This window comes from Microcaecilia unicolor, chromosome 1 (assembly GCF_901765095.1).
Source record: "Microcaecilia unicolor chromosome 1, aMicUni1.1, whole genome shotgun sequence".
Lineage (NCBI taxonomy): Eukaryota > Metazoa > Chordata > Amphibia > Gymnophiona > Siphonopidae > Microcaecilia > Microcaecilia unicolor.
This window is the reverse complement of record NC_044031.1, coordinates 769871476-769898621: the sequence shown is the minus strand read 5'-3', so window position 1 is coordinate 769898621 and position 27146 is coordinate 769871476. Positions and strand designations below refer to the sequence as shown.

The following is a 27146-nucleotide window of genomic DNA, read 5'->3' as shown; positions in this document are numbered from 1 at the left end:
TGGGGTGTTAGAGGCTATAGCAGCTTCACTTTGAAGGCACATAGGTTAGCCCTTTTCCTGCCTTACCCATGCCCCCGTGGATGTGGACATATTAGCTTGCTTTTCCCTGTCCTTTCCCACTCAGTGGATGCAGGCACATTGGTTCGCCTTTCCCTGCCTTTCCCACTCATCTGATCCTCCGGAGTTCTTATTACCTCTGCTTTCCTCACAGCGTTAAAAAAAACAAAACAAAAATGGAACAGAGGTTTCCTCAGCGACCCTCCAGACCGGTCAAGACGCGTGGGTTATGCTCGCCTACCAGCAGAGGGAGACTGAGAACACTAACTTCAAACTATGTACATATAACCTGTGCCCATCCCACAAAAGCCAGTATTTTCTCAGTCTCAGCAGAGGGTAGACAGGCAGCCTGTGCAGCTTGTCCGGTCTGGTAGGAGTCAGGGATCAATTGAGAGTTTTAGGTTGGTCTATTGATCATTTCTGAGGAGCATCCCTGTGCCTGGACTACTCTGTGTGCTGGGGCTTGGTGGTCCGGTGGGGCCTACCATTGTCCCCTCTGGGGTGTCACACCCGGGTGGCCGGGTCCCTCCCCCTAGCTAGCTCTCCCGTTTGGGCAGCTTTGTGCCTCGGCTGCAGTTCTTATATTGCAGCCTTGAGTGCCAGGGATTTGATAGCTGCAGGGCTCAAATTGTGCTGCAATAAAGTTGAAAAAAAAAAAAGACAACTAAAAGTCCCAGACGGTGTGGAGAGCTGTGCAGCTGCACTCCGGAGTGCCGGAGCTGGTCAGCCATTCTAGGGGAGCTGTGAGTGGCTTGTTTTGGGTGAGTTCCTTTTCCTTTACCTTGGATAGAGGATGTCCGCGAAGCCGTTGTCGTTTTTGCACGCGTCAGGGGTCGACGCGAGTGGCGGTTCCTGCCGCTTCCCGCGCCGGCCTTGCAGGAGGTTGCAGGGGCTCCGGCTAGCGGTTCAGCGGCGGTCCCGATTTTGGCAGGAACCGTCATCTTGGATTCGGCCCCGAGAATCCCAGACTTAGTCGGGGGACCTCAGGGCAGCCCGGTGGCTGGTGTTTCTGGAGGGGACGTTTGGGAAGGATGGGTTCCCTCCCCCCCCCCCCCCCCCCCCTCCGGAATTTGTTTGGTCCTTATTTCAGGCCTGGCAGGCGGGACCGTCGCGCACGGAGCCCCTAGTCTGGGGACGGGGTCACGAGCGCTAAGAGGCCACGTGTTGAGTGGGCCGAGGACTTGAACTGTTTTTCTCCTCCGGAGTCAGAGGGCGACTTTAGTCCCCTGGAGGAGGAGGAGGGGTCCTTGTCTAGGCCAGATAGAGAGACAGTGCCCGGGGAGGACCCTTCGGTGGTCCGCATTTTTCACAGGGAGGAGTTGGCGGATCTTATTGAGCAGGTGTCTGCTACGCTCAAATTTGATCCGGCAGTAGATCTGGCTCCATCCGAAAAGCAGGACCCGCTGGTTAAGGGGATCAGAAGGGTTTCTCGTACGTTTCCTATGAATGCGGACCTTAGAGAGATGGTAACGCAGGAATGGCTCTCGCTGGAGGCGCCGTGTAGAGTGGCACGGGCCATGGCTAAGCTCTATCCCCTTCTGCAGGAGGCTAGAGATTCTTTAAAGCCTCCGACCGTGGATGCCGTAGTGACGGCGGTGACTAAGGCTACGGCAATTCCTATGGATGGAGGGGCTGCCATGCGGGACCCTCAGACATTTCTGAAGCGAAGTTTTGATTTATCGGCGCTGGCTTTGCAAGCATCGGTTTGTGGAGGTCTGGTGGCTCAAGCATGTTCCCGCTGGGCTGAGCGGCTGCTAGATACTCAGCAGGTTGATAGAGCCGCCTTAGTGCAGGATTTGGCAAAGTTGGAGATGGGTTCGTCCTTCTTGGTAGATGCGCTGTATGATTTGTTGCGTGCATCGGCAAAGAACATGACCCTCGCAGTGATGGCTCGAAGGGCCCTGTGGTTGCAGGGCTGGCTGGCAGATGCCGCGTCAAAGGCAAAGTTGTGTTCGCTTCCCTTTAAGGGCGCTTTGGATTTTTGAGAAGCATTGGATAAGTTGGTTAGGGGTCTTGGTGATGCTAAGATCCCTCGGCTTCCGGAGCTTCGGCCTAAGGCTTCTAGGGGGGCTGCGGTGCGAGGCTGTTTTCGGGAAGCTAGACGGTATCGGCCGGGTAGGTCCTCGGGGGGGGGGGGGGGGGGACTAGGGGTCATTTTTTTTCACAGAACCCAGTCCTTTCGTGGTGGCTGCCAGGGAGGTGGGGGCGAGATGCCTCTTTGGGAGCAGCCGGCACGTCCCGTGTGTCGCAATGATGGTTTGGGGGTCCAGCCTCTGGTTCGTGTGGGGGCTCGTTTACGCTTGTTTTACCAGAGGTGGGCCCAAATCACGTCAGACCAGGGGGTGCTGCAGATAGTGCGAGACGGGTATGCGCTGGAGTTCGATGGTCCTCTGTCCGATTTCTTTCTCGTCTCTCCCTGTCACTCAAGGCGCAAGGCAAGGGCAGTGCGAGACACTCTATCGCGTCTGGTCGATTTAGGCGCTGTGGTGTCTGTTCGCCAGGAGAACGAGGAACCGGTTGTTACTCCATTTCTTCATGGTTCCAAAGAAAGAGGATTCTTTTCAGCCCATTTTAGATCTCAAGAGGGTCAATGTGGCTCTAAAGGTTCCTTCCTTTCGGATGGAAACATTGCGCTCTGTCATTGTAGCGGTTCAGGAAGGGGAGTTTCTGACTTCATTGGATTTGACAGAAGCTTACTTACACATCCCCATCCTAGAGGCGCACCAGCGTTTTCTTCGCTTTGTGGTGGTAGGGAGTCACTTTCAGTTTTGTGCGCTCCTGTTCGGCCTGGCTACAGCTCCTCGCACCTTTTCCAAGGTGATGGTGGTTGTGGCAGCGGCTCTACGGTTGCAGGGCATTTTGGTTCATCCGTATCTCGATGACTGGTTAATTCGAGCCAAAACACAGTCTGCGAGCGAGGAGGCTACCGCCCGGGTGGTGACCTTTTTGCAGTCGCTGGGTTGGGTTGTCAATCTGGCCAAGAGTCACCTAGTTCTGTCACAGTCTCTAGAATATCTGGGAGTCCGTTTCGACACGAAGAGAGGCCAGGTGTTTTTGACGGCTCCTCGCATTTCCAAACTGCAGGTTCAGATCCGTCAGCTCTGAGCTCAGAGGGCGCCTGCGGCGCGGGAGTATCTTCAGGTGTTAGGTCTGATGGCCGCGTCTATAGAGGTAGTGCCTTGGGCCAGGGCCCACATGAGACAGTTGCAGGGTGCGTTGTTGACTCGTTGGTCCCCTCAGTCCCAGTGTTTGGAGGAGAGGCTAGCGTTGCCGGAGATGGTTCGGCGCAGCCTCCGCTGGTGGCTCCACACTCCGAATCTAGCGAGGGGTATGCCGCTAGAGGTGCCAAATTGGGTGGTACTGACCACGGATGCGAGTCTGTTAGGCTGGGGGGCGCATTGTCTAGGGCAGGTGGCCCAAGAGCGCTGGACGTCGGAAGAGGCGTCGTGGTCCATCAACCGCCTGGAGACTCGAGCAATTCAGTTGGCTCTTCGGTCCTTCCAGAGTCTGCTAGAGGGCAAGGCGGTCAGAGTTCTTTCCGACAATGCCACGGCTGTCGCCTATGTAAATTGGCGGGGGGACAAAGAGCCCAGGATTAGCTGTAGAGGCGGCGGAGTTGCTGGGGTGGGCAGAGGCTCATCTTCAGGCTCTTTCGGCAGGCCACGTAGCAGGAGTGGACAATGTGAACGCGGATTATCTGAGCAGGCACACTTGGATCCCGGAGAGTGGGCGGATAGTGTTGCTGTGGGGTCGGCCGGTGTTGGATCTCATGGCGTCGGCCGACAATGCTCAGGTCGCTCGGTTCTTCAGTCGTCGAAGAGATGCTCGAGCCGAGGGTCTCGACGCGTTGGTACTGCCGTGGCCGACTCAGCAGTTGCTCTATGTGTTTCCGCCGTGGCCGCGTGGTGCAGCGGATCGGTCGTCATCCCGGCTTAGTGATTCTGATAGCGCCCAATTGGCCTCGTTGGCCATGGTACGGAGACCTGATGCGTTTGCTAGTGCAGGATCCGTTTCCCCTGGGGCCTTGGGTGAGACTGGTGCAGGGGCCGATCGAGATGGCCGACCCCTCTCCATTCTTGCTTACGGCTTGGCTCTTGAAAGGCACAGATTGAGAAAGAAGGGTTTCTTGGCCAGGGTAATTGATACGATGTTGCGGTCACGTAAGCAGTCCACGTCGTTGGCTTATGTGCGGGTGTGGCGCATCTTTGAGAATTGGTGTCAAGAACGGAATTTTGTCCTTTTGCGGGCTTCGGTGATGGAGGTTTTGGAGTTTTTGCAGGATGGTTTGGACAGGGGGCTCTCGCTTTCTTCCCTGAAGGTGCAGGTTTCCGCTTTGTCTTGTTTCAGAGGTAAGATTCGAGGAGTCTCCTTGGCAGCTTCTCCAGACGTAGGGCGGTTCCTGAGGGCAGTGAAGTTGATTCGGCCGCCCCGTCGTCCAATGGTTCCGCCTTGGGATTTGAATTTGGTCTTGGAGACTCTGGTGGGTCCTCCGTTTGAACCATTGGCGTCCATCACATGTAAGGATCTTACGTTGAAGTCTGTTTTTCTGGTGGCCATTGCTTCTGCTCGTAGAATTTCAGAGTTGCAGGCCTTGTCTTGTAGGGAGCCTTTTCTGTCGTTTGCAAAAGAGAAAGTGACTTTGCGTAGGGTTCCTTCTTTTGTTCCTAAGGTGGTTTCGGCGTTCCATGTGAATCAAGTGATTTCGTTACCGGTGTTGGGGGATCGTTCGGGGGGAGATCTCTCAGCGTCGGTTGGCTAAGTTGGATGTTCGGCGCGCCTTGCGGTCCTATTTGAGCAGAACGAGAGAATTCCGGGCTTCGGATAGGTTGTTCGTTTTGTTTGGAGGTCCAAAGAAAAGGGGCTGCGGCCTCCAAGGGGACTCTGGCTAGGTGGTTGAAGGAGGCTATTGCCTCGGCTTATTTGTTGAAGCGGCGTACAGTGCCCCCGCTACTTAAGGCGCATTCAACTCGGGGGGGGTTGCTGCTTCCTGGGCGGAGAGTAGTTTTGTTCCTCCGCAGGATATTTGTAAGGCAGCAGCATGGTCGTCCATTCATTCCTTTGTGAAGCATTATAGGATTGATGTTCAGGCAAAAGAGGATGCATGTTTTGGAGCGGCTGTGCTGTCTTCTGCTTTGTGAGGGTCCCACCCTTAAGTTTCTACTGCTTTGGTACTTCCCACGCGTCTTGACCGGTCTGGAGGGTTGCTGAGGAAGGTGAAATTAGGCCTTACCTGCTAATTTTCTTTCCTCTAGACCCTCCAGACCGGTCAAGAGCCCGCCCTGTTGAGTTTCAGAGATATTGTTAGTATCAGAAGTATTTGAGCCGTGTTCTGCTATGACTATTCCTTTACTTTCAGTGGGCCGGAGAGTTTTCTTCGCCCATAATACTTTACAGAGCGGGGCGCTTGACGTTCCGTCTGTCTGAGCACACTGTTGGTGTTGACTATTGGTTTTCCAGGTACAGGGGTCAGGGGTTGCTAGATTCAGAGTTACTGTTGCAGGGGGTTTCTCTGCTTTGCTAAGTGTATGCTGGCTTTTGTGGGATGGGCACAGGTTATATGTACATAGTTTGAAGTTAGTGTTCTCAGTCTCCCTCTGCTGGTAGGCGAGCATAACCCACGCGTCTTGACCGGTCTGGAGGGTCTAGAGGAAAGAAAATTAGCAGGTAAGGCCTAATTTCACCTTTCCTTTGATTCTTCTATGGGACCGGAGCTGTGATACTCGCTCCGGTGAGGTAAGAGTGTTTTCTAACTCCTCCGGGGTGGGCCCCCGATCGGGGCATTTTTGGCGCGAAACCGCCATTTTGAATTTTCCCTCCGTTTTCGGCGATGGCTGCAGAGAATGTAAAGCGCTGTTCCCGGTGTGGCAAGCGCAAATCAGCAGCGGGGCTCTGTAAATCGTGCTGTACAGGTGTAAGAGCAGGCCCGAGCATGGCGAGTGATGATTCTTCCCGCTCCAGAGCTGGCAGCGGACGCCATTTTGAATTCTCCGCGTGGCGCGGCCTCCGTAGAGGCGGAGAGCCCTGAGCCCGGGGGGGGGGGGGGGACCTCGAATTGAGGCTATTCAGGGAGCGGCTAGCCCTGGACGGGATCTGGGTGCCCAGGGCGAGTTTTTCTCCCCTGATTTTTGTGTTGTTATTGCATAAAAGCATACATGCTGAAAAGAGCTCTCCCTCAAGGGTCGTCTGAGGCCCCTTCTATTGTCGTCGTCCCCCCCCCCCCCCCCCCCGGGTGGATTCTGGCCTGGGACTGCCCGCTGAGGCTATTTTCCCTGATAATTGGCATAAAGAAAAGCGTAGAGGGGCTAATTCCCCTTCAGATTGTGGTGCACCTCCTTCCCCCCCCCCCGTGGTCGGGCTGTGAGGATTCGGAGAGTTCTGGCAGGCCTTCGTGGTTTGAGGAGCAGTCAGGTGCAGAATTACCACAGAATCTGGATGATCCCTCCGCGGTGAGGATTTTCCACCGTGATGAGCTGCCAGCGCTTATTTCAGATGCCCTACAGGTCCTTTCTATTGAAGAGCCTGACAGTAGCACGGCCTCCTCTGTGAATCCTAGGATGGCTAGTACCAAAAAGCCTGCTCGAGCCTTTCCTTTGCATGACTCCATCCAAGAGCTTATTTCCGCTCAGTGGGCTGACCCCGAGGGACCTTTGAAAGTTTCCAGGGCTATGGGGCAATTATACCCTCTGCGTGAGGAGCATTTGGCTCGCTTTGCAATGCCTAAAGTAGATGCCCTAGTCACTGTGGTGACAAAGAGAACTACCCTCCCTGTGGAAGGAGGAGTTGCCCTGAAGGATATACAAGACCGTAGGCTGGAAGCAGCACTTAAACGGTCCTTTGAAATTGCAGGTCTTACTGTTCGGGTCGTCTGCATGCAGTTGTTATGCTGCTAGAGCCTGCCTGGCGTGGTTGCAACAGCCAGTGGAACAGCCGAAGATGGAGCGGAGCCCTTCTCGGATGTGGCTCCGCGGCTGGAATCAGCCTTGTCCTTTTTGGCTGATGCCCTTTATGTTATTGTCAGAGCTTCGGCTAAACAAATGGCAGTAGCAGTGGCGGCTCGCCGTCTTATTTGGCTACATTGGGCAGCGGACATGGCCTCTAAGCAAAGGTTGATGAAGTTGCCCTTTCAAGGCCTTCTCCTGTTTGGTGAGGAGTTGGAAAAAAAATTGTTAAAGGCCTGGGAGATCCTAAACCCCACGCTTGCCCGAAGATAGGCCGAGGCCTTCCTCCAAGGGCCAGGCGGTCCACTCCTCTTATAAACCTCGCTTCCGTGAAGCTAGAAGGAACCGCCCGGGGCGTTCTGCTGGGTTCACTTCTCATGCCCGTTTTTCAACAGAGGAACTCCTTTCGCTCGGACAAGCATTCCACAGGCTCTAGGCCTGGAGTTCAGGGGCGACCCTCTCAATGATGGTGCGCCGGCCCCCTCCTCGCTTCCTGTCATCGGAGGACGTCTTTCCCTCTTTGCCAAGGAGTGGGCCAATATTTCCTCAGATCAGTGGGTTCTGGACCTGATCAGAGATGGCTACAGAATAGAATTCAACGCCCCAGTAAGAGACGTGTTTGTGGAGTCCCAATGCGGTTCTGCCGCCAAACGGGCGGCGGTAGAGGAGACTTTGCAAGGTCTGATTCAGTTAAGGGCCGTGTCCCCGGTACCTCCCGCTACGGCCGATACTCCATCTACTTTGTGGTGTCCCCTATTCTGGACTTAAAAGAATTAAACAAGTCCTTGAGAGTGCGGCATTTCCACATGGAAACCCTGCGCTCCGTCATTGCTGCGGTACAGCCAGGAGAGTTTCTCACGTCTCTAGACCTGAAAGAAGCTTACTTGCACATACCAATTTGGCCCCCGCACCAGAAGTTTGAGGTTTGCGGTGTTGGGAAAACATTTCCGGTTCCGGGCCTTGCCTTTTGGCCTCGCCACAGCTCCCCGAACCTTTTCGAAGGTAATGGTGATTGTAGCTGCTTTGCTCAGGCGAGAAGGTATCAGGATTCACCCGTACCTAGGCGACTGGCTCATCAGAGTAGACTCTGTAACAGAGAGCTATCAAGCTACAGCCAGAGTGGTCTCAGTACTTCAGTCTCTAGGCTGGGTCATCAATATGGCCAAAAGTCACCTGACCCCCTCGCAATCTCTAGAATATTTGGGGGCCAGATTTGATACAGACTCGGGCTATGGATACCTACCCGAGCTAAGGCGGTGCAAGCTTCAGAATCAGGTCCGTCTGCTCCTGAGGATGCCCTGCCCGTGAGCTTGGGACATTGTCCAGCTGCTGGGATTGATGACAGCCACATTGGAAGTGGTGCCCTGGGCGAGAGCGCACCTGAGACCTCTACAGTATTCACTACTTCAAAGATGGTCTCCAGTTTCTCAGGATTATCAATGCAGACTTTCTTGGCTCCCTGCGGCCCGACTCAGCATGGAGTGGTGGCTCTCAGACAGCATGCTGCGGCGAGGAATGCCGCTGGCGCTCCCCGATTGGTGTCTAGTAGTGACAGATGCCAGCCTGAAGGGCTGGGGCGCACATTGCAAGGGGAAGCATGCCCAGGGTATATGGACACCCGAGGAGTCTGAGTGGTCCATCAACCGCCTGGAGTTGAAAGCGGTGTTTCAGGCGCTTCTGGCCTTTCAAGTGACCCTGGAAGGATTGGCTGTCAGAGTGATGTCGGACAACACAACAGCAGTGGCCTACATAAATCGCCAAGGCGGCACTCAGTGCAGAGCACTGGCCGCGCAGGCCGAACAGATTTGCCACTGGGCCGAGCTGCATCTTCAGTTTCGTCGGCAGCTCACATTGCAGGTCAGAGCAACGTGCAAGCCGATTATCTAAGCAGGCATCAGATCGATCCAGCAGAATGGGAACTAGCAGACGAAGTAGTCCTGCAGATATGTGCCAAATGGGGCAAGCCCGTGATGGATCTTATGGCGACAAGTTCAATGCCAAAGTCCCGTGCTTCTTCAGCAGACGGAGAGATCCTCGCTCGGCAGGGTTGAATGCCTTGACTCAGCCCTGGCCTCCGGGCCTACTATATGTGTTCCCTCCGTGGCCCTTGATAGGGTGCGTGCTTCGCGGATTTGGCCTGCACCCAGGAGAAGTGGTCCCTCATCGCCCCGGATTGGCCCAGGAGGCCTTGGTATGCGGACCTCCAACAGATGCTAGTGGAGGCTCCCCTTCCTGTTACCTCTGGTACCGAACCAGTTGTCACAGGGCCCGGTAGCCATGGAAGACGCCTGCCGCTTTGGTCTTATGGCATGGCGATTGAGAGGGCGCCATTGAGGGATAAAGGCTATTCAAACACAGTCATTTCCACTCTCCCTGCAGGCCCGCAAGCGTTCCACTTCCGTGGCTTATGCCAGGATTTGGCGCCAGTTTGAGTCTTGGTGTGCTTCAAAGCGATCACACCCATGCGGGCTGCTGTCTCGCCGATTCTGTGACTTTTTGCAGGATAGTGTACAAATAGGCTTGGCCTATAATTCCCTGCGGGTGCAAGTGGCAGCGTTGGCCTCCCTTCGTGGTAAGGTTGAAGGCGTTGTCTTTAGCGGCTCATCCAGATGTGGCACGGTTTTTAGTGGGTGCTTCAGCTCCGCCTTCCGTGCGACCACCCTGTCCAGCTTGGGAAACCTGGGGCTACTTTTTGAAGGCCCTGCAGGCTTCTCCTTTTGAGCCGCTTCGGCGAGCATCGGAGAAAGATTTGACACTAAAGGCCGTTTTTCTTGTGGCCATTACTTCGGCGAGACGGGTATCAGAGCTCCAGGCGCTGTCCTGTAGAGACCCATTTCTGCAATTCTCAGAGTCCGGGGTCACGGTTCGGACCGTGCCTTCCTTCATGCCTAAGGTGTTTCAGCGTTTCACCTGAACCAGCCTATTTTCTTGCCCTCCTTTGATAAGGAGGTGTTTCCAGAATCTTTTGGGCAGTTGCACCTGTTGGATGTGCGCAGGACTCTGCTGCAGTATCTGCGAGTTACTATCTCTTTCAGGATCTATGATCATCTGTTTGTTTTGCTATCAGGTCCTCGCAGAGGGTCTCCAGCGTCTAAAGCCACTATTGCCCGCTGGCTCAAAGAAAACTATCTTTTCAGCTTATCTGCTTGCCGTGCCGGTCTCCGCCTGTAGCCTTTAAGGCGCATTCTACCAGAGCGATTTCTTCCTCTTGGGCAGAAACATGGAGCATTCTCTCGTCAAGAGATATGCAGTGGCAGCAACATGGGCTTCTAAGCTCTCTTTTGCCCGACATTACAGGCTGGATTGTGGCTGCTAGGAGGGATGGGCGTTTTGGAGCACAAGTGCTAGCGCGTGGTGTGACCTGTTCCCACCCTATATAGGGATTGCTTGTTACATCCATACGTAATGGCTTCATCTGCTTGATGACAAGGAAGGGAAAATTAGTTCTTACCTTGGTAGTTTCTTTGCCTTTAGTCATAGCAGATGAAGCCATGAGCCCTCCCTGTATGATTGTCCTGTATGCTGTGAATCTGTTTCAGGTTCTGTTCTTGTTTCCTGAAGTTGCCTACCTTGGGAGAAAGGTGGAAAACAGTCTTCAGGATTCATGTTCACTTATAGGAGGATGAGTCCATTCCCTCCAGTTTGTTTTTGAGGATGAGTTTATTCCCTCCAGGAGGTTGCGTGTATCCCCTCCAGTTATACAATAAGGAGGACGAGTTTATTCCTGCAGGAGGATGTGTTCATTCCCTCCTTTTGAGTTCATGCCCTTGTTAAGGGGCCATTGTTCGCTGTGAGGAAAGTTCATGTTATTCCCATTGCGGTTTGCCATACTGCTTTGGAAGCTTCAAATACTGAGGCAGTGGAGCTGGCTGGCCATGAGGCACTGTGAAAAGTTGAGTGCTCTCTATCTCCCCCTGCTGGTTGATGGACACAACCCATACGTAATGGCTTCATCTGCTATGACTAAAGGAAAGAAAATTACTAAGGTAAGAACCTAATTTTCCCTTTTGAAAGGCTGGGCCACAGTGTAAACAGGATGCAGCAAGTTTCTGTCACACTGAGCTCTCTCCTACTACTACTACTTGACATTTCTAAAGCGCTACTAGGGTACACAGCGCTGTACAATTAACATAGAAGGACAGTCCCTGCTCAAAGGAGCTTACAATCTAAAGGACAAATGTACAGTCAGTCAAATAGGGGCAGTCTAGATTCCTGAAAGGTATAAAGGTTAGGTGCCGAAAGCAACATTGAAGAGGTGGGCTTTGAGCAAGGATTTGAAGATGGGTAGGGAGGGGACTTGGCGTAAGGGCTCTCTCCTCAAAAATGCCTTCACCTCCAACTCCCCCTTCACTTTCTCCCCAGAGTTTTGACAGTACTTTCATGAATAAGGTTCACAAGATTAACCTTGCATTCTCAACCAAGTCACCTCTACATCTCCTTCCCTCAGTCCATTCTCTCCAACCCCTTCCTCCGTTTCTGAAATTGCTGAAGAGGAAACTGCACATTTTCTTTCTATGTGTCCTCTGGTCCTATTCCTACCCACCTACTTAGAAGGGATGACAGCAGGAGAAATAGTGCTATCTGTCATATCCTCAATATTTCACTTTCCACTTTGACTGTTCCTGATGCCTTCAAACATGCGTGTGGTTAAACCACTCCTAAAAAACCCTTCATTGGAACCTACCTGTCCTTCCAACTATTGCCCCAGCTCCCGCCCTTTCCTGTCCAACATACTTGAACGTGCTGTTCACCGCCATTGTCTTGACTTTCTTTCATCTCAAGCTATTCTTGATCCACTTCAATCTGGCTTTTGCCCCCTTCATTCAATTGAAACAGCGCTTGCTAAAGTCTCCAATGATCTGTTCCTGGCCAGATCCAAAGGTCTCTATTCTATCCTCATCCTTCTCGATCTATCTGCTGCTTTTGACATTCTTGATCACAGCCTACTCCTTGATACGCTGTCCTCACTTGGATTTCAGGGCTCTGTTCTTTCCTGGTTTTCTTCGTATCTCTCCCAGCGTACCTTTAGTGTATACTCTAGTGGATCCTCCTCTACTTCTATCCCACTGTCAGTTGGTGTACCTCAGGGATCTGTCCTGGGACCCCTTCTTTTCTTCATCTATACTTCTTCCCTGGGTGCTGTGATCTCATCCATGGTTTTCAGTATTGTCTTTATGCTGATGATTCCCAGGTCTACCTCTCCACACCAGAAATCTCAGCTGAATCCAGGCCAAAGTATCAGCCTGCCTGTCTTAAATTGCTACCTGGATGTCTCACCGCCATCTGAAACTAAACATGATCAGGACTGAATGTCTTCTTTCCCCCCCCCCCCCCCCCTAAACTAGCCTCTACTCTTCCCCCATTCTCTATCTCTGGGGGTAACACTCTCTCCTCCTTGTCTCATCAGCTTGTAACCTTGGGATCATCTTTGCCTTCTTGCTCTCTGCCCATATTCAACAGACTACTACAACCTGTTGTTTCTTCTCTATAATATCACTAAATTTGTTCCTTTCTGAGCACACTACCAAAACCCTTATCACCTCATGCTTAGACTACTGTAACTTGCTTCTCACATGTCTCCCACTATGCCATTTCTCTCCCCTTCAGTCTGTTCAAAATTCTGCTACACGACTTCTATTCTCCTTACAAGCCTTTATTCAGTGTTAGCGATTAGCTGTTTGGGTGCAACAACATGCAGTTTTGGAGAGCATGTTGTTAGTGCGTGGCTCTGTGCGTCTCTTCCTTTAATTCACTGGTATTATTTATGTTTACCCCACATTAGCCCGAGAGTGACTCAGGTTCAATGTGGCTTACATACAATTAATACATATTAAAAATTACATAACAGATTATAAAGTACAACAGATAATGCTATAACAGTGGCTTTATAAAATAATATTACATATGTGGTGAATTAACCTGGAGGCACCTGTTCTTAAGGGTAGATGGATAGAGAAGAAGATTAAATCATAATTAAATTTGTAAACAAAGAAGTGAAGATGAATAAATATGGGTACTTACCATCAGTTTTCTCTAGGCTGGGCTGGTCTGGTCCACAGGTAAGCTAAGGTAGGAGAAATTAGGGCCTGACCTAATTTGCTTTCCTTTAGTTCAAGGTTGTCCAACCTCAGTCCTCAAGGGCTGCAATCCAGTTGGGTTTTCAGGATTTTCCTAATGAATATGTATGAGATCTATTTGCATGTACTGCCTCCATTGTATGCAAACAGATCTCATGCATATTCATTGGGGAAAATCCTGAAAACCTGACCTAGGAGGGCCAAGGTTGGACACTCCTCCTTTAGTTCCTCTGGACCGGCCCAGATCCCACCCTCTGTTTTATTATAGTAGGAGAGTTGCTGTTGTTTGTTCATAGACTGTTTCCTTTTTCATCACGGGCTCTTCCCTATAGGGAGATGCTCATTTCACTCACTGTTATTGATATGCAACCCCCCCCCCCCCCCAAAAAAAAACAAGCATATTCTTTGGATATATGGGTGGCTGTGCAGATGCAGTTTGATTTATTTTATCGACCTTGCTTTAGAAATAAGATACTGATTCTAGTAGGAACTATATAGGGCTCTTATTGGTTCAATCAAGAATCAGATTCTTAGCCTCCATCTGCTGGCAGGTGGGAACACCCACCATCAGTCTTCTCTGATGTTAAAAAAATGGAAGCGGTGCAAAGAAAAGCTACGAGGATGGTATGGGATTTACGTTCCAAGACGTATGAAGAGAGGCTGCTGACCTGAACATGTACACCCTGGAGGAAAGGAGGAACAGGGATGATATGATACAGATGTTCAAATATTTGAAAGGTATTAATCCGCAAACGAATCTTTTCCGGAGATGGGAAGGCGGTAGAACAAGAGGACATGAAATCAGATTGAAGGGGGGCAGACTCAGGAAAGATATCAGTAAGTATTTTTTCACGGAGAGGGTGGTGGACGCTTGGAATGCCCTCCCACGGGAGGTGGTGGAGATGAAAACGGTAACGGAGTTCAAACATGCGTGGGATATGCATAAAGGAATCCTGTGCAGAAGGAAGGTATCCTCAGAAGCTTAGCTGAAATTGGGTGGCGGAGCAGGTGAGGGAAGAGGGGTTGGTGGTTGGGGAGGCTAGGATAGGGGAGGGCAGAACTATACGGTCTGTACCAGAGCCGGTGATGGGAGGCGGGACTGGTGTTGGGAGGCGGGAAATACTGCTGGGCAGACTTATATGGTCTGTGCCCTGAAAAGGACAGGTACAAATTCAAGGTAAGGTATACACATATGAGTTGTCATGGGCAGACTGGATGGACCATGCCGTCATCTACTATGTTTCTCTAGACTCTCTTGGGGGGGGGGGGGGGGGGGACCCGGGGGGAGGGGGAAGCAAATTAGCAGGTAAGACGTAATTTCTCAATCATAAGGATAGGTTGCAGGCACAGTCTAAAATACATGACACAATCTGGATCTTATGTGTATGTATATATCTATATATGTATCATACACACATATAATTTTTTTTTGGAATGGCGATTCTCCCAGCTGAAGCTAATGTCAGCCTAGATCAGACCTGACCTCCAGGTCTAGAGTTATGGCTTCTGATAAGGAAGGATGACACCTCCCTTGAGGATCCCTTGCTAACAAGAGGATGGATCAAATGACAGCACAGTGCAACAATTCTAAATAAAGCATGGAGGAGGTAACCTGCCTGTTCTGCTTCAGAGGCAGGACAGGTCTGGGAACTGTTGTCTTAGGGCCTGTGTCCCGGTTGATGGTTCACATTCCACTATGTTCCAATTTGAAGACTACAAGTCAAGGTTGCTTACTATCCATCCTTTCATTTGGAGCCTCTGCATGATAATGTCAATGTGTACAGTAGCAAGGTTGGAGAGAGAAACACTAACAGCCTGTTTTGTTTCATGATATATTACATACTCTCCAGTCCATTATAACCTTTCCCAATTTGCTTCAAGCTTTACAGGGTTATATCTCTGCTTACGCTTTAAAAATTCATATGAATAAAAAGACTCAATCCTTAAATCTTACACCTTGATGGCAGGTTGCTTCAGAGATGCAGGTGTGTTTCCTTTTAGGATGGCAGAAAAACTGAAGTATTTTGGCATATTTTTTAACAAGCACTGGAATATCTTGTAGTAACAGGTGGCAGATAGCGGCTAGCATGCAAATCTGTCTCATGAATATTTATTGTGGATATCCTGAAAAGCTGATTGGCTGGGGAGCGCCTAGGACAGGTCTGAGAACCACTACCCTAAGCTGATAAAGTCCTAATGGACTCTTTTTAAGCATCTATGGCCAAACAGGAGTGTGGGCCTGTCAGGCTACATTGATCAAATTAAGTACTCTGCATATGTTATCAACAGCCTGTTTATGCATCATCACAAGACCAACCTGGCACACAGCCTGCTTGCAAGTACTTTGCAAATCTTGACATAGGTATTGAGTATTGAAACTGGTCTGTAGGATTGACATTGAGATCTTTTGCCTCACTTGGAATCGCCATAGCCTAGGCTTCCCGCATGAAGCGAAGAGAGAGAGAGAGAGCTGGAAATGAGGGGCCAATTGCATTCCACAAACCTTGAAGAACTCAAAAGGAAAGCCATCTAGGCCGGGAGCCTTACTCAACTTTGTCTCAAATTGCAAATGCTTTTTTCTCTCTGCTGCTGGGTCACCTGAGATGCGGTGGTTGGGAGGCGGGGATAGTGCTGGCAGACTTATGCAGTCTGTGCCAGGGCTGGTGGTTGGGAGGCGGGGATAGTTGCTGGGCAGACTTATGCAGTCTGTGCCCTGAAGTACAACGGTATACACAAAAAATTAGCAACATATGAGTTATCTTGTTGGGCAGACTAGATGGACCATGCCGGTCTTTTTCTGCCGTCACCTACTATGTTTCTATGTCTTAGGTATTGGTCAACATCAAATGCTGGATCTGGGCAGCCCTAGTGTATATAAGTCTTTATATGAAAGCATCAAACCCTTTCAAATTTGGGCAGGCTGAACCAGTATTTCTCCAGTTTTGGCCTTTAAAGCCAAAGCTTTATTTTTTCCTCCAGTTTTGGCCTTTAAAGCCAAAGCTTTATTTTTTCTAAGTCTTTGAAGCATGTACTCAATCTCTTCTTGGCAGAGTCCAAATGCTGCCTAGTCTTGTACAATGTCTGTCAAGATCTGAGTGAGGCACAGAAAGGCGGTATATAAGACCCATTCCCTTTCCTTGCATAGTTTCATCAATTTCACTATCTGCCTCCTCCAGGTATCCACTGGCCTTCTTCTAAGTCCCCCCTCCCCCCCCCCATATGCAAATCCTTGGTCTAAAGAATTCCCTAAAAACTGCCTTGAAGGTGTCCCATCCAGCCCCAATGAAACTTCAGTATTTAAGTTAAAACGAAAGTACTGTTTTGCTAAAGCATGGTGATCTTCCAACATATCAACATTTTTCAAAAGGAAGTTATTTAGTATCCATCTGCTTCCAAATGAGAAAACCCAAAGGAAACTGATATGGTTCTCCAAACAAGTGACTGAGAAAATAAAGACTAAAGAGTTGGCGTTCCTGAAATACAGAAAGACTCAAGAAGAGGAACACGGGGAGGAATACCGGATGAAACTGAAAGAAGCCAAGAGAGAGATACGTCAAGTGGAAGAACAAATGGCTAGAAATGTAAGGAGGGGTGACAAAACTTTCTTCAGGTATATTAGTGAAAGGAGGAAGTCTAAAAGGGGAATTGTGAGACTGAAAGATGCTGAGAACCGCTATATAGATAATGATGATGAAAAAGCAAATTTGCTAAACAGATACTTTTGTTCTGTTTTCACAGAAGAAAATCCTGGAGCAGGACCGCAATGGACTGGCAAAAGTATATGTGAGAATGGAGTGGATATAGCACCGTTCACAGAAGAGAGTGTGTATGAACAACTTAAAAATCTAAAGGTGGACAAAGCAGTGGGACCGGATGGGGATCCACCCAGGATATTGAGGGAGCTCTGGGCGGTCCTCTTAAAGATTTGTTTAATAAATCCTTGGAGACGGGAGAGGGTTCCGTGGGCTTGGAGAACGGCGGAGGTGGTTCCTCTTCACAAAAGTTGGTGATAGGGAAGAAGCTGGAAACTACAGGCCGGTAAGCCTCACTTCAATATTGGAAAAGTAATGGAAGCGATGCTGAAGGAAAGGATAGTGAATTTCCTGGAAGCAATAAGTTGCAAGATCCGAGACAACATGGTTTCACCAAAGGGGAAATCGTGCCAAACGAATCTCATTGAATTCTTTGACTGGGTGACCGGAGAATTAAATCAGGATGTGCTATGGACGTAATCTACTTAGATTTCAGCAAAGCTTTTGACAACGGTTCCCCACAGGAGGCTCTTGAATAAACTAGACGGGCTGAAGATAGGACCCGAAGTGGTGAACTGGATTAGGAAACTGGTTGACGGACAGGCGCCAGTGGGTGGTGGTAAATGGAGTTCGCTCGGAGGAGAGAAAGGTGAGTAGTGGAGTGCATCAGGGATCGGTGCTGTGGCCGATTCTATTCATATATTGTGAGTGATATTGCCGAAGGCTTACAAGGTAAAGTTTGGCTTCTTGCAGATGTACACCCAAGATTGCAACAGAGTGGACACCCCGGAGGGAGTGGAAAGCATGAAAAAAGATCTGCGGAAGCTAGAAGAATGGTCTAACATTTGGCAATTAAAAATTAAATGCGAAGAAATGCAAAGTGATGCACATTAGGGAGTAGAAATCCACGGGAGACGTATGTGTTAGGCAGTGAGAGTCTGATAGATACCGACGGGGAGAGGGATCTTGGGGTGATAGTATCTGAGGACCTGAAGGCGATGAAACAGTGTGACAAGGCGGTGGCCGTAGCTAGAAAGATTGCTAGGCTGTATAGAGAGAGGTGTGACCAGCAGAAGAAAAGAGGTTTTAATACCCCTGTATAAGACGTTGGTGAGAGCCCCACCTGAAGTATTGTGTTCAGTTTTGGAGGCCGTATCTTGTGAAGGATGTTAAAAAAATGGAAGCGGTGCAAAGAAAAGCTATGAGAATGGTATGGGATTTGCGTTACAAGACGTATGAGGAGAGACTTGTTGACCTGAACATGTATACCCTGGAGGAAAGGAGAAACAGGGGTGATATGATACAGACGTTCAAATATTTGAAAGGTATTAATCTGCAAACGAACCTTTTCCGGAGATGCAAGGCAGTAGAACGAGAGGACATGAAATGAGATTGAAGGGGGGGCAGACTCAGAAAAAATGTCAGGAAGTATTTTTTCACGGAGAGAGTGGTGGATGCTTGGAATGCCCTCCCGCGGGAGGTGGTGGAGAGGAAAACGGTAACAGAATTCAAACATGCGTGGGATAAACATAAAGGAATCCTGCTCAGAAGGAAGGGATCCCCAGAAGCTTAGCCGGTGGTGGGAGGCAGGGCTGGTGGTTGGGAGGTGGGGAGAGTGCTGGGCAGACTTATACGGTCTGTGCCAGAGCCGGTGGTGGGAGGCGGGGATAGTGCTGGGCAGACTTATATGGTCTGTGCCCTGAAAAAGACAGGTACAAATCAAGGTAAGGTATACACAAAAAATGGCACATGTGAGTTTATCTTGTTGGGCAGACTGGGTGGACCGTGCAGGTCTTTTTCTGCCGTCATCTTACTATGTTACTATCCAGCTTATAATCGAAAGTGATCGCCGGCCATCTTCCAACACAAATCGAGAAGTGGCTGGCGATTTCTTAAAAGCGGTGAAATCCGGTAATAATCGAAAGCGGCATTTTGACAGCATCGCCGCTTTTCCTGTCGCTTCGCCAGCCAAAGTTCAAGGGGGCGTATCTGTAGATTAGCGAGGCATGGGCGTGGCTACCAGATGGCCGGCTTTCGCCGATAATGGAAAAAAAAAAAAGCAGCGTTAAGCAGTATTTCGCCGGCTTTACTTGTCCTTTTATTTTCACGACCAAGCCTCAAAAAGGTGCCCCAACTGACCAGATGACCACTGGAGGGAATGGGGGATACTCCCCCAGTGGTCACCAACCCCCATTCCATACTAAAAAAATAAAACTAAAAACCTTTTTGCCAGCCTGTATGTCTGCCTCAAATGCCGTACCCACCTCCATGACAGCAGAATGTGTGTATCCTCCGACAGCCTTTCCCTGGTTGCGATGTGGCTCTCGGGTGAGTGTGACACCTTCTCTGTTAGGTGCCCTGCAGAGTCACATTAGCAATGCATTGTGGTGAGTGTAGGGTACTGGGCTCTACTCCCATGGTGCTTTCCCCCCTGCTAACTGGATCAGAGTGTGCCCTGTTTTGTTTCCTGTTGTAGTCCATGCGGTAGTGGCCATTTTTGTAAGCCAGTTTTAGTTCCCTTTCCTGTGTTACCCACGTTAGAGAATGTAGTTCTTACCTTGAATGGTGCTGAAAGAGGGCATTGTACACCATTGTGCCAGCTCTGACCTACTGCTAATCTTAGTACCAGGGGACTCTTTGCCAGTGGGGCACAACCTCTGATCTGCAGTTAACTGTGAGTAAACGTGGTTATTTCAAGAAAGGACTTTTCAGAGAGACTAGTCTTCAGGTGTGAACTGGTGTGCCAAAGTTATACAGCAGCAATAAGTCCTAGAGGCTGTATGCAGGTCCCTGGAGCAATTTTAGTGGGTGCAGTACATTTGTGGGTAGTGGGGTTGGGGGGGGGGGGGCTCAGCTCCCAAAGTAAGGGAGCTATGCACGTGGGAGCTTTTCTGAAGTCCACCGCAGTGACCCCTAGGGTGGCTGGTTGGTGTCCTGGCATGTCAGGGGGGCCAGTGCACTAAAAAATGCTGGCTCCTCCCACGGCCAAATGCCTTGAATTTGGCCGGGGTTTGAGATGGCCGACATAACTTTCCATTATCGCTGAAAAACAAACCCGGCCATCTCAAACCCGGCGAACTCCACGGCATTTGGCCGGGCTAAACCGTATTATCGAAAAAAACAGGATGGCCGGCCAACTTTTTCGATAATATGGTTCCGGCCAGCTGTAGCGCCGCCGCCAACATAGATCGCACGCGATCTATTTGGCCGGCGACGTTCGATTATGCCCCTCAATGTTACTATAAAAATGGGGTGTACCCTGAGCAGCTAACAACCATGCCAGCATCAATCAGGGAATCTCTGATCTAAAAGGAAATAATCTGAGAATATGTCCGATATGAAGGAATAAGCTTCACCACATGTCAAAGATCCTTAAATGTCTAATCATACATCAAAGGGCAACAGAATGCTGTAGAGGCCCAGCTGATGTTCCCTATCCTCTTTCAGAACCAGGACTGTGTTTCAATCTTCCCCCATAATTACCTATGCCCTTTCCAAAGCTGCCAGTGAGATAACAACATTGTTTAAAAAGGCAGCCTGATTTTCATTAGGGGAGAAAGTACATTTTAGTTAAATACTTGCCTTCGGGCTCGCTGTCATCCTCTTGAACAAGCAACTTCTCCTCCTCCTCTTCTTTGCCTGATGAGGCTGAAGGCAGGCAATTGTAATGCTTATTGCACAACAGTTTATGCTGGGATAATCCAAGATGGGTCTTTTAAATCATGATGATATCTGCTTTCTACTGCTTAGCTTCTTGAAAATGCAACTGCCCCTTACTAGGGCAATTCAGCCCCCTAATTTCAGTGATGTCACACAAACCATTCAGGTATCAAAGGTGCAGGGAGTTGAGCCGATGCTCCAGAATAGAGGCTCAGAGCTTCAAATAATCAAACATATAAACGGCAAGTGACCATACTCACTTGCAAATGCGCAGTACAGACTTCCCTCTCTGTACCGCCCTCGCGTCATGACATCAGAGGGTGGAACAGAGAGGGAAACGGAGTCGAATTGTCAGACGCCGCCTGGAAAGGAACATCGCGCAAAACAACCTCCACCCTCCCCCTCCATCCCCGCTGCTCTCGCCCCCCTCCATATCGGGCCCCCTGCACTGACCTGACAGCGCCTTTCACCTCCGTGTGGAAGCGCTGCAGGCAGCAGCAGAGCGATCTGCTGCTGCCTATAGCGCTTTCACATGGAGGTGAGAGGCGCTGTCAGGTCAGTGCAGGGGGCCTGGCATGGAGGGGGAAAGGAGCAGCGGCGATGAGGGTAGCTGGACATGGGGGGAGGGCAAGGGGGAGAGGCCATGGTTGATGGACTTGGGGTGAGAGCAGGGCACAGATGAGGGTTGCTGGACATGGGGGGGAGGGGGGAGGCCAAGGGAAAGAGGAGGGTCGCTGGATATGGGGGGGGGGGGGGGGGGGGGGGGGGGGGGGGGGTGTGGATCGGTGGACGGGGTGAGGCCAGGGGAGAGAGGAGGGCTGCAATACTCGCCCGTTTTTATGGGCTTAATGGCTAGTATTTCCAGAATCCCATAACTGACAGAGTGCAGAAAAGTGTGATCAATGTATTTTCGAATATATCGTAGAGAAGTTCATGTAGCAAGGTAAGTTTCCAGAGTCTCTCAAGACCCTCAGGCATTTTATTCCTATTAGGAATTCTATACCATTTGTTGAAATCCAGTTTCCCTTTTCAAGATAAGCTTGTATGGTTAGAGTGTGGGCCGAGGAGCTCCCAGGCCATAGGGAAGTCTCTAGGGAAGAATGATTACCTTCTGTGGAGCTTGAACAGAAAGGCCCATCTATATTTAACCCTTGCATTGGATTAAGCACGTCCAAGATTGGTCTAATCCCCTTCATATTCAGCTAAATGTTAATATTGAAAGGTTCTGGAAATGTTTATTTTAAATATCCTTGGCTTTTAGTGGCTGAGTAGCTTTCAAAACTGGTTTTCTGTCAAAGTATCTCAAGATACTTTGACAGGAAGTCTTATTATTACGTGGCTTGCCATGGGTTCTATACACTCCCTAAACTGTAAGGCCTCTGAGGTCTTATTACCATCAGTAGTGGTGGGAATAAAGGTTTTGCAGATGTCCTGAGCAATTTAAGAAATGTCCAGCACAGCCTGCATCTCTGGTCCTCTTCCCTTTATTCTCAATAGAATATATTTTATAAGACTGATATTAGCTCTGTTTATTTGGGCTTGCATTGTGACAATGGTCTTCTATATCTTCTAATTTTGATTATCAGGCTTCTTCACCTGGGTGCCCAACTTATGCACTCACCTGTCCTCAATTTTAACTAAAAGATCTTCTTTCATAGACATCAACTGCTGGGCCAAATCAGCAAGCCTTTCTTCAAGTCAGATCAATAAAATCTCCCTGTATCTTGTTTGGTCTCAGCTGAAGCAGTGTCAGAATCGAGAGAGGCAGGCCCGTGGATATCAGCGATCTGGTGTGTGATCTGGGTCCTTTTCGCTGATCTTAGTGGAAGGTGTAGAGGTTCATAGGGGTTTCAGCAATTTGACCTGTTGCTATGGCAAGGTTTCAAGTGTGAGCAGGTCAATCAACACAGCTAAGCCCCTGCTCACAATTGCAGATCGCTAACAAACGAAAGATAAGAGCAGAGCTCACCATTCATTCACCATTGATGTCCCTTCCTCAGCTCAAGCATAGTTTGGGATAAAAGTAAACCCAAGAGAACAGCAGAAAAACACGTGTTTGATTAGGCTGGATGTGAAAGGGAGGAGAGAGATGGGAAAACAGAAAGACAAGGTAGGACCCAGTGAAGATTTTTTGACTACAACCTAATGAAGGCAGCAGGAACAGATACAGTGGAAAGTCAGACTGAGGAAAAGATAGCTAGATAGGAAGAGGATCATTATGTCTTGCAGGCTTTCTAAACAGTTTTTTTCGTTTCTTTTCAGAGGTTGCAGTGGATTAGGTTATCTGTATGAAGTTGGTTCCAGCTCTGTTGTTTGCTTATTACCACAAAAACCAGTTTGTTAGCACTTTCTAATTCCAGGCAATGTTACGGAAGCTTTGAGTAAAGTGAGATAACAGATGAAAAAAATATGAATTTTTAATACATTATAGTACCAAGATACATGGGCAGTCAAATAATTATAAACTTTCCTTCACTGCACCAGCAAGGCTTCGCTTACACAGGAATGGAAGTCCATGGGATTGGTAGGACTCAAAACTAGCATCAGAATTAACTTTTCTGTTAGAGAAGAGTATCGGCACACAGTACATACATCATCAGCTCTTAGTACATGTTCAAGTTCGATATCTCAGTGCTCAAACTTCTCCAAAGAATTGGACTAACCAAGCCTATTAAACTAAGTACAGCTGCCCAACTGCACTGATTGGAGCATATTTACATAAATTAATTATCTACAATCAAATAACGCTGAGTAGAAGCAACAGAGAATACCGCTTCTTCTTGGAGCAATAACAACCTGCCCATGAGACCCCTACCGGCGATACAGCTGTGGGCTTCATTGCAAAACCTTAACGTCCCAGCATGTCGTTCAGGCAACAGCTTGTCTGGGGCTTCTTTAGAAGGAGATTGACTACATCGTAGAACTTGTTTTCGTAGGCCAGCTTGTAATACACAATGACATCATCACAGGAACTCAACAGCTTCTTTAGGTTTTGGGCATAGATGGCATTAGAGGGAAGTGATCGGAACCTGAGAGAAGAACAATTTTCCGTTACTCTACAAACAAGATGCCACCTGCAGCTAGTACTAATTTGCAATTTTGAAGCCATGGCTCGACTAGACAGATGCAGCACTGCACATGTACAAAGAGATAAGAGAAGCTTTTTGTAGGTGAGAAAGAAAGCTTGAAATTGTTATGCAGAAATGAGGGATTGGGGGGGGGGGGGGGGGGGGGGTCAAAAATGTGACTTATGAAGACAGGATACAGAGCCATAAGCATACTGAAGAAGATGTGCAGTGTAACTTAAGTTTGAAAATAAATTACAGTATTCTGATCCCTCATCTATTAGATTCTACTTTCAAAACAACTGATTAATATGCAGAAGGATCATAGAAAGATGCCCCCATCAGGATCTCATTGAAACCCCTGACGTGTCAAGAAAATCTGCTGGTAACACAGTACATGACTAAAATGGCTATCTAGGCAGCCCTGTAGTGATATTCTCCCACCCAACTCCCTACATTCCCAAGTGGAACCAAATAGCCAAGTCGCCCTTCCAGTGGAGGAGTAGCCTAGTGGTTAGGGTGGTGGGACTTTGGTCCTGGGGAACTGGTTCGATTCCACTTCAGGCACAGGGCACTCTTGTGACTCTGGGCAAGTCACTTAACCCTCCACTGCCCCATGTAAGCCGCATTGAGCCTGCCATGAGTGGGAAAGCGCAGGGTACAAATGTAAAAAATAAAATAGATACTATTGGAGATTCTACATGGAATGTTGCTACTATTGGAGATTCTACATGGAATGTTGCTATTCACTAGCAACATTCCATGTAGAAGGCTGCGCAGGCTTCTGTTTCTGTGAGTCCTGACGTACGTGCAGGACGTCAGACTCACAGAGCAGAAGCCTGCGCGGGCCACATTGGTGATCTGCAAGGGCCAACTTCTACATGGAATGTTGCTAGTGGAATAGCAACATTCCATGTAGCATCTCAAGTAGTAGCAACAGTGGAGGAGTGCCTAGTGGTTAGGGTGGTGGACTTTGGTCCTGAGGAACTGAGTTTGATTCCCACTTCAGGCACAGGCAGCTCCTTGTGACTCTGGGCAAAGTCACTTACCCTCCACTGCCCCATGTAAGCCGCATTGAGCCTGCCAGAGAGTGGGAAAGCGCAGGGTACAAATGTAAAAATAAAATAGATACTATTGGAGATTCTACATTGGAGATTCTACGTGGAAGGTTTGCTATTCCACGGAGAAGGCTGCGCAGGCTTCTGTTTCTGTGAGTCTGACGTCCTGCACGTACGTGCAGGACGTCAAACTTGCAGAAGCCTGCGCGGCCACATTGGTGATCTGCAAAGGCCGACTTCTACATGGGAATTGTTGCTAGTGGAATAGCAACATTTCCATGTAGAATCTCAATAGTAGCAACAGTGGAGGAGTGGCCTAGTGGTTAGGGTGCTGGACTTTGGTCCTGAGGAACTGAGTTCGATTCCCACTTCAGGCACAGGCAGCTCCTTGTGACTCTGGGCAAGTCGCTTAATCCTCCATTGCCCCATGTAAGCCGCATTGAGCCTGCCATGAGTGGGAAAGCGCAGGGTACAAATGTAACAAAAATAAAATAGATACTATTGGAGATTCTACATTGGAGATTCTACTTGGGATACTATTGGAGATTCTACATTGGAGATTCTACTTGGAATGTTTGCTATTCCACGTAGAAGGCTGCGCAGGCTTCTGCTTCTGTGAGGGCCGACTTCTACATGGAATGTTGCTAGTGGAATAGCAACATTCCATGTAGAATCTCAAATAGTAGCAACAGTGGAGGAGTGGCCTAGTGGTTAGGGTGCTGGACTTTGGTCCTGGGGAACTGGGTTCGATTCCCACTGCAGACACAGGCAGCTCCTTGTGAATCTGGGCAAGTCACTTAACCCTCCATTGCCCCAGGTACAAATAAGTACCTGTATATAATATGTAAGCCGCATTGAACCTGCTATGAGTGGGAAAGCGCGGGGCAACAAATGTAACAAAAATAAAATATCTCTCATCTAACCTTTCACAATATCATCATTGCCTTTTTAGAGTTGTAACTGCCATCCAGGTCAAGCAGTGATAATCCCCTACCCAGCCGTACATTGAGGAACCTGAGAACTACAAAAAAGATTTCTACATGGGGAAACATTTAGATTAGTGTACTGTAATAGTATCTTCTTAGGCTGCAAGGCCAATATCTGAAAAAAACTTCAAACTGCCCAAAATACAGCAGCGGACTCATTTTCGGCAATCACGTGGTGAAGGCGTTTAGCTTAGCAGAGTTTAAAAAGAGGTTAGACAGTTTCCTAAAGGACAAGTCAATACTAAATGGACTTGGGAAAAATCCACAATTCGACTACTACTACTTAACATTCTAGAGCGCTACTAGGGTTACGCAGCGCTGTACAAATTAACAATTAAGGACGGTCCCTGCTCGGAAGAGCTTACAATCTAAAGGATGAAATGTCAAGTTGGGGTAGAATAGTTTTCCTGAGAAGAGGGTGAAGTGGTTAGGTGCCGAAGGCGATATTGAAGAGGTGGGCTTTCAGCATTGATTGAAGATGGGTAGGGAGGGGGCACAGCGTATGGGCTCAGGGAGTTTGTTCCAGGCGTGGGGGTGAGGGCGAGACAGAAGGGGGCGGAGCCTGGAGTTGGAGGTGGTGGAGAAGGGTACTGAAAGGAGGGATTTGTCTTGAGAGCAGAGGTTACGGGTAGGGATGTAAGGGGAGATGAGGGTAGAGAGGTACGGAGGGGCCGCAGATCGAGTGCATTTGTAGGTGAGTAAGAGAAGCTTGAACTGTATGCGGTATCCGATTGGGAGCCAGTGAAGTGACTTGAGGAGAGGGGTGACATGAGTATATCTGTTAAGGCGGAAGATAAGACGTGCGGCAGAGTTCTGGATGGACTGAAGGGGAGATAGATGGCTACGTGGGAGGCCGGTCAGGAGTAGGTTGCAGTAGTCAAGGCGAGAGGTAATGAGAGAGTGGATGAGAGTTCGGGTGGTGTGCTCGGAGAGGAAGGGGCGAATTTTGCTAATGTTGTAGAGGAAGAAGCGACAGGTCTTGGCTATCTGCTGGATGTGCGCAGAAAAGGAGAGGGAGGAGTCGAAGATGACACCAAGGTTGGGGCAGATGAGACGGGGACGATGAGGGTGTTATCAACTGAGATAGAGAGTGAAGGGAGAGGGGAAGTGGGTTTTGGGTGGGAAAACAATAAGTTCAGTCTTAGACATATTCAGTTTCAGGTGGCGGTTGACATCCAGGCAGCAATGTCGGATAAGCAGGCCGAGACTTTGGCCTGGGTATCCGCAGTGATTTGTGGTGTGGAGAGATAAAGCTGGGTGTCGTCGGCATAAAGATGATAGTGGAAACCATGAGAAGAAATCAGGGAGCCTAGGGAGAGGTGTAGATTGAGAAAAGGAAGGGGCCCAAGGACAGATCCCTGAGGAACTCCAACAGAGAGCGGGATAGGGGAGGAGGACGCACCATGAGAGTGTACTCTGAAGGTACGATGGGAGAGATAAGAGGAGAACCAGGAGAGGACAGAGCCCTGGAACCCAAGGGAGGACAGTGTGTCAAGAAGTAGGTTGTGATTGACTGTGTCAAAGGCGGCGGAGAGGTCGAGGAGGATGAGGAT

The 27146-nt window shown here is 49.3% G+C and overlaps 1 protein-coding gene and 1 long non-coding RNA gene across 2 annotated transcripts in view; one reads left to right on the top strand and one right to left on the bottom strand.

The window, feature by feature from the left end:
* The first annotated feature begins 736 nt into the window (after positions 1-736).
* On the top strand, positions 737-23076 carry LOC115459963. The gene is made up of 4 exons (XR_003940352.1): positions 737-749; positions 13347-13353; positions 14860-14863; positions 22997-23076. It is a non-coding gene; the product is annotated as an uncharacterized LOC115459963 (long non-coding RNA).
* Positions 23056-27146, bottom strand: part of SPG11 (SPG11 vesicle trafficking associated, spatacsin) — a 189878-nt gene continuing 185787 nt past the window's right edge. Inside the window, 1 exon segment of the mRNA XM_030189824.1 lies at positions 23056-23513. Coding sequence (XP_030045684.1) covers positions 23333-23513 — 181 coding nt within the window. The 3' untranslated portion in view covers positions 23056-23332.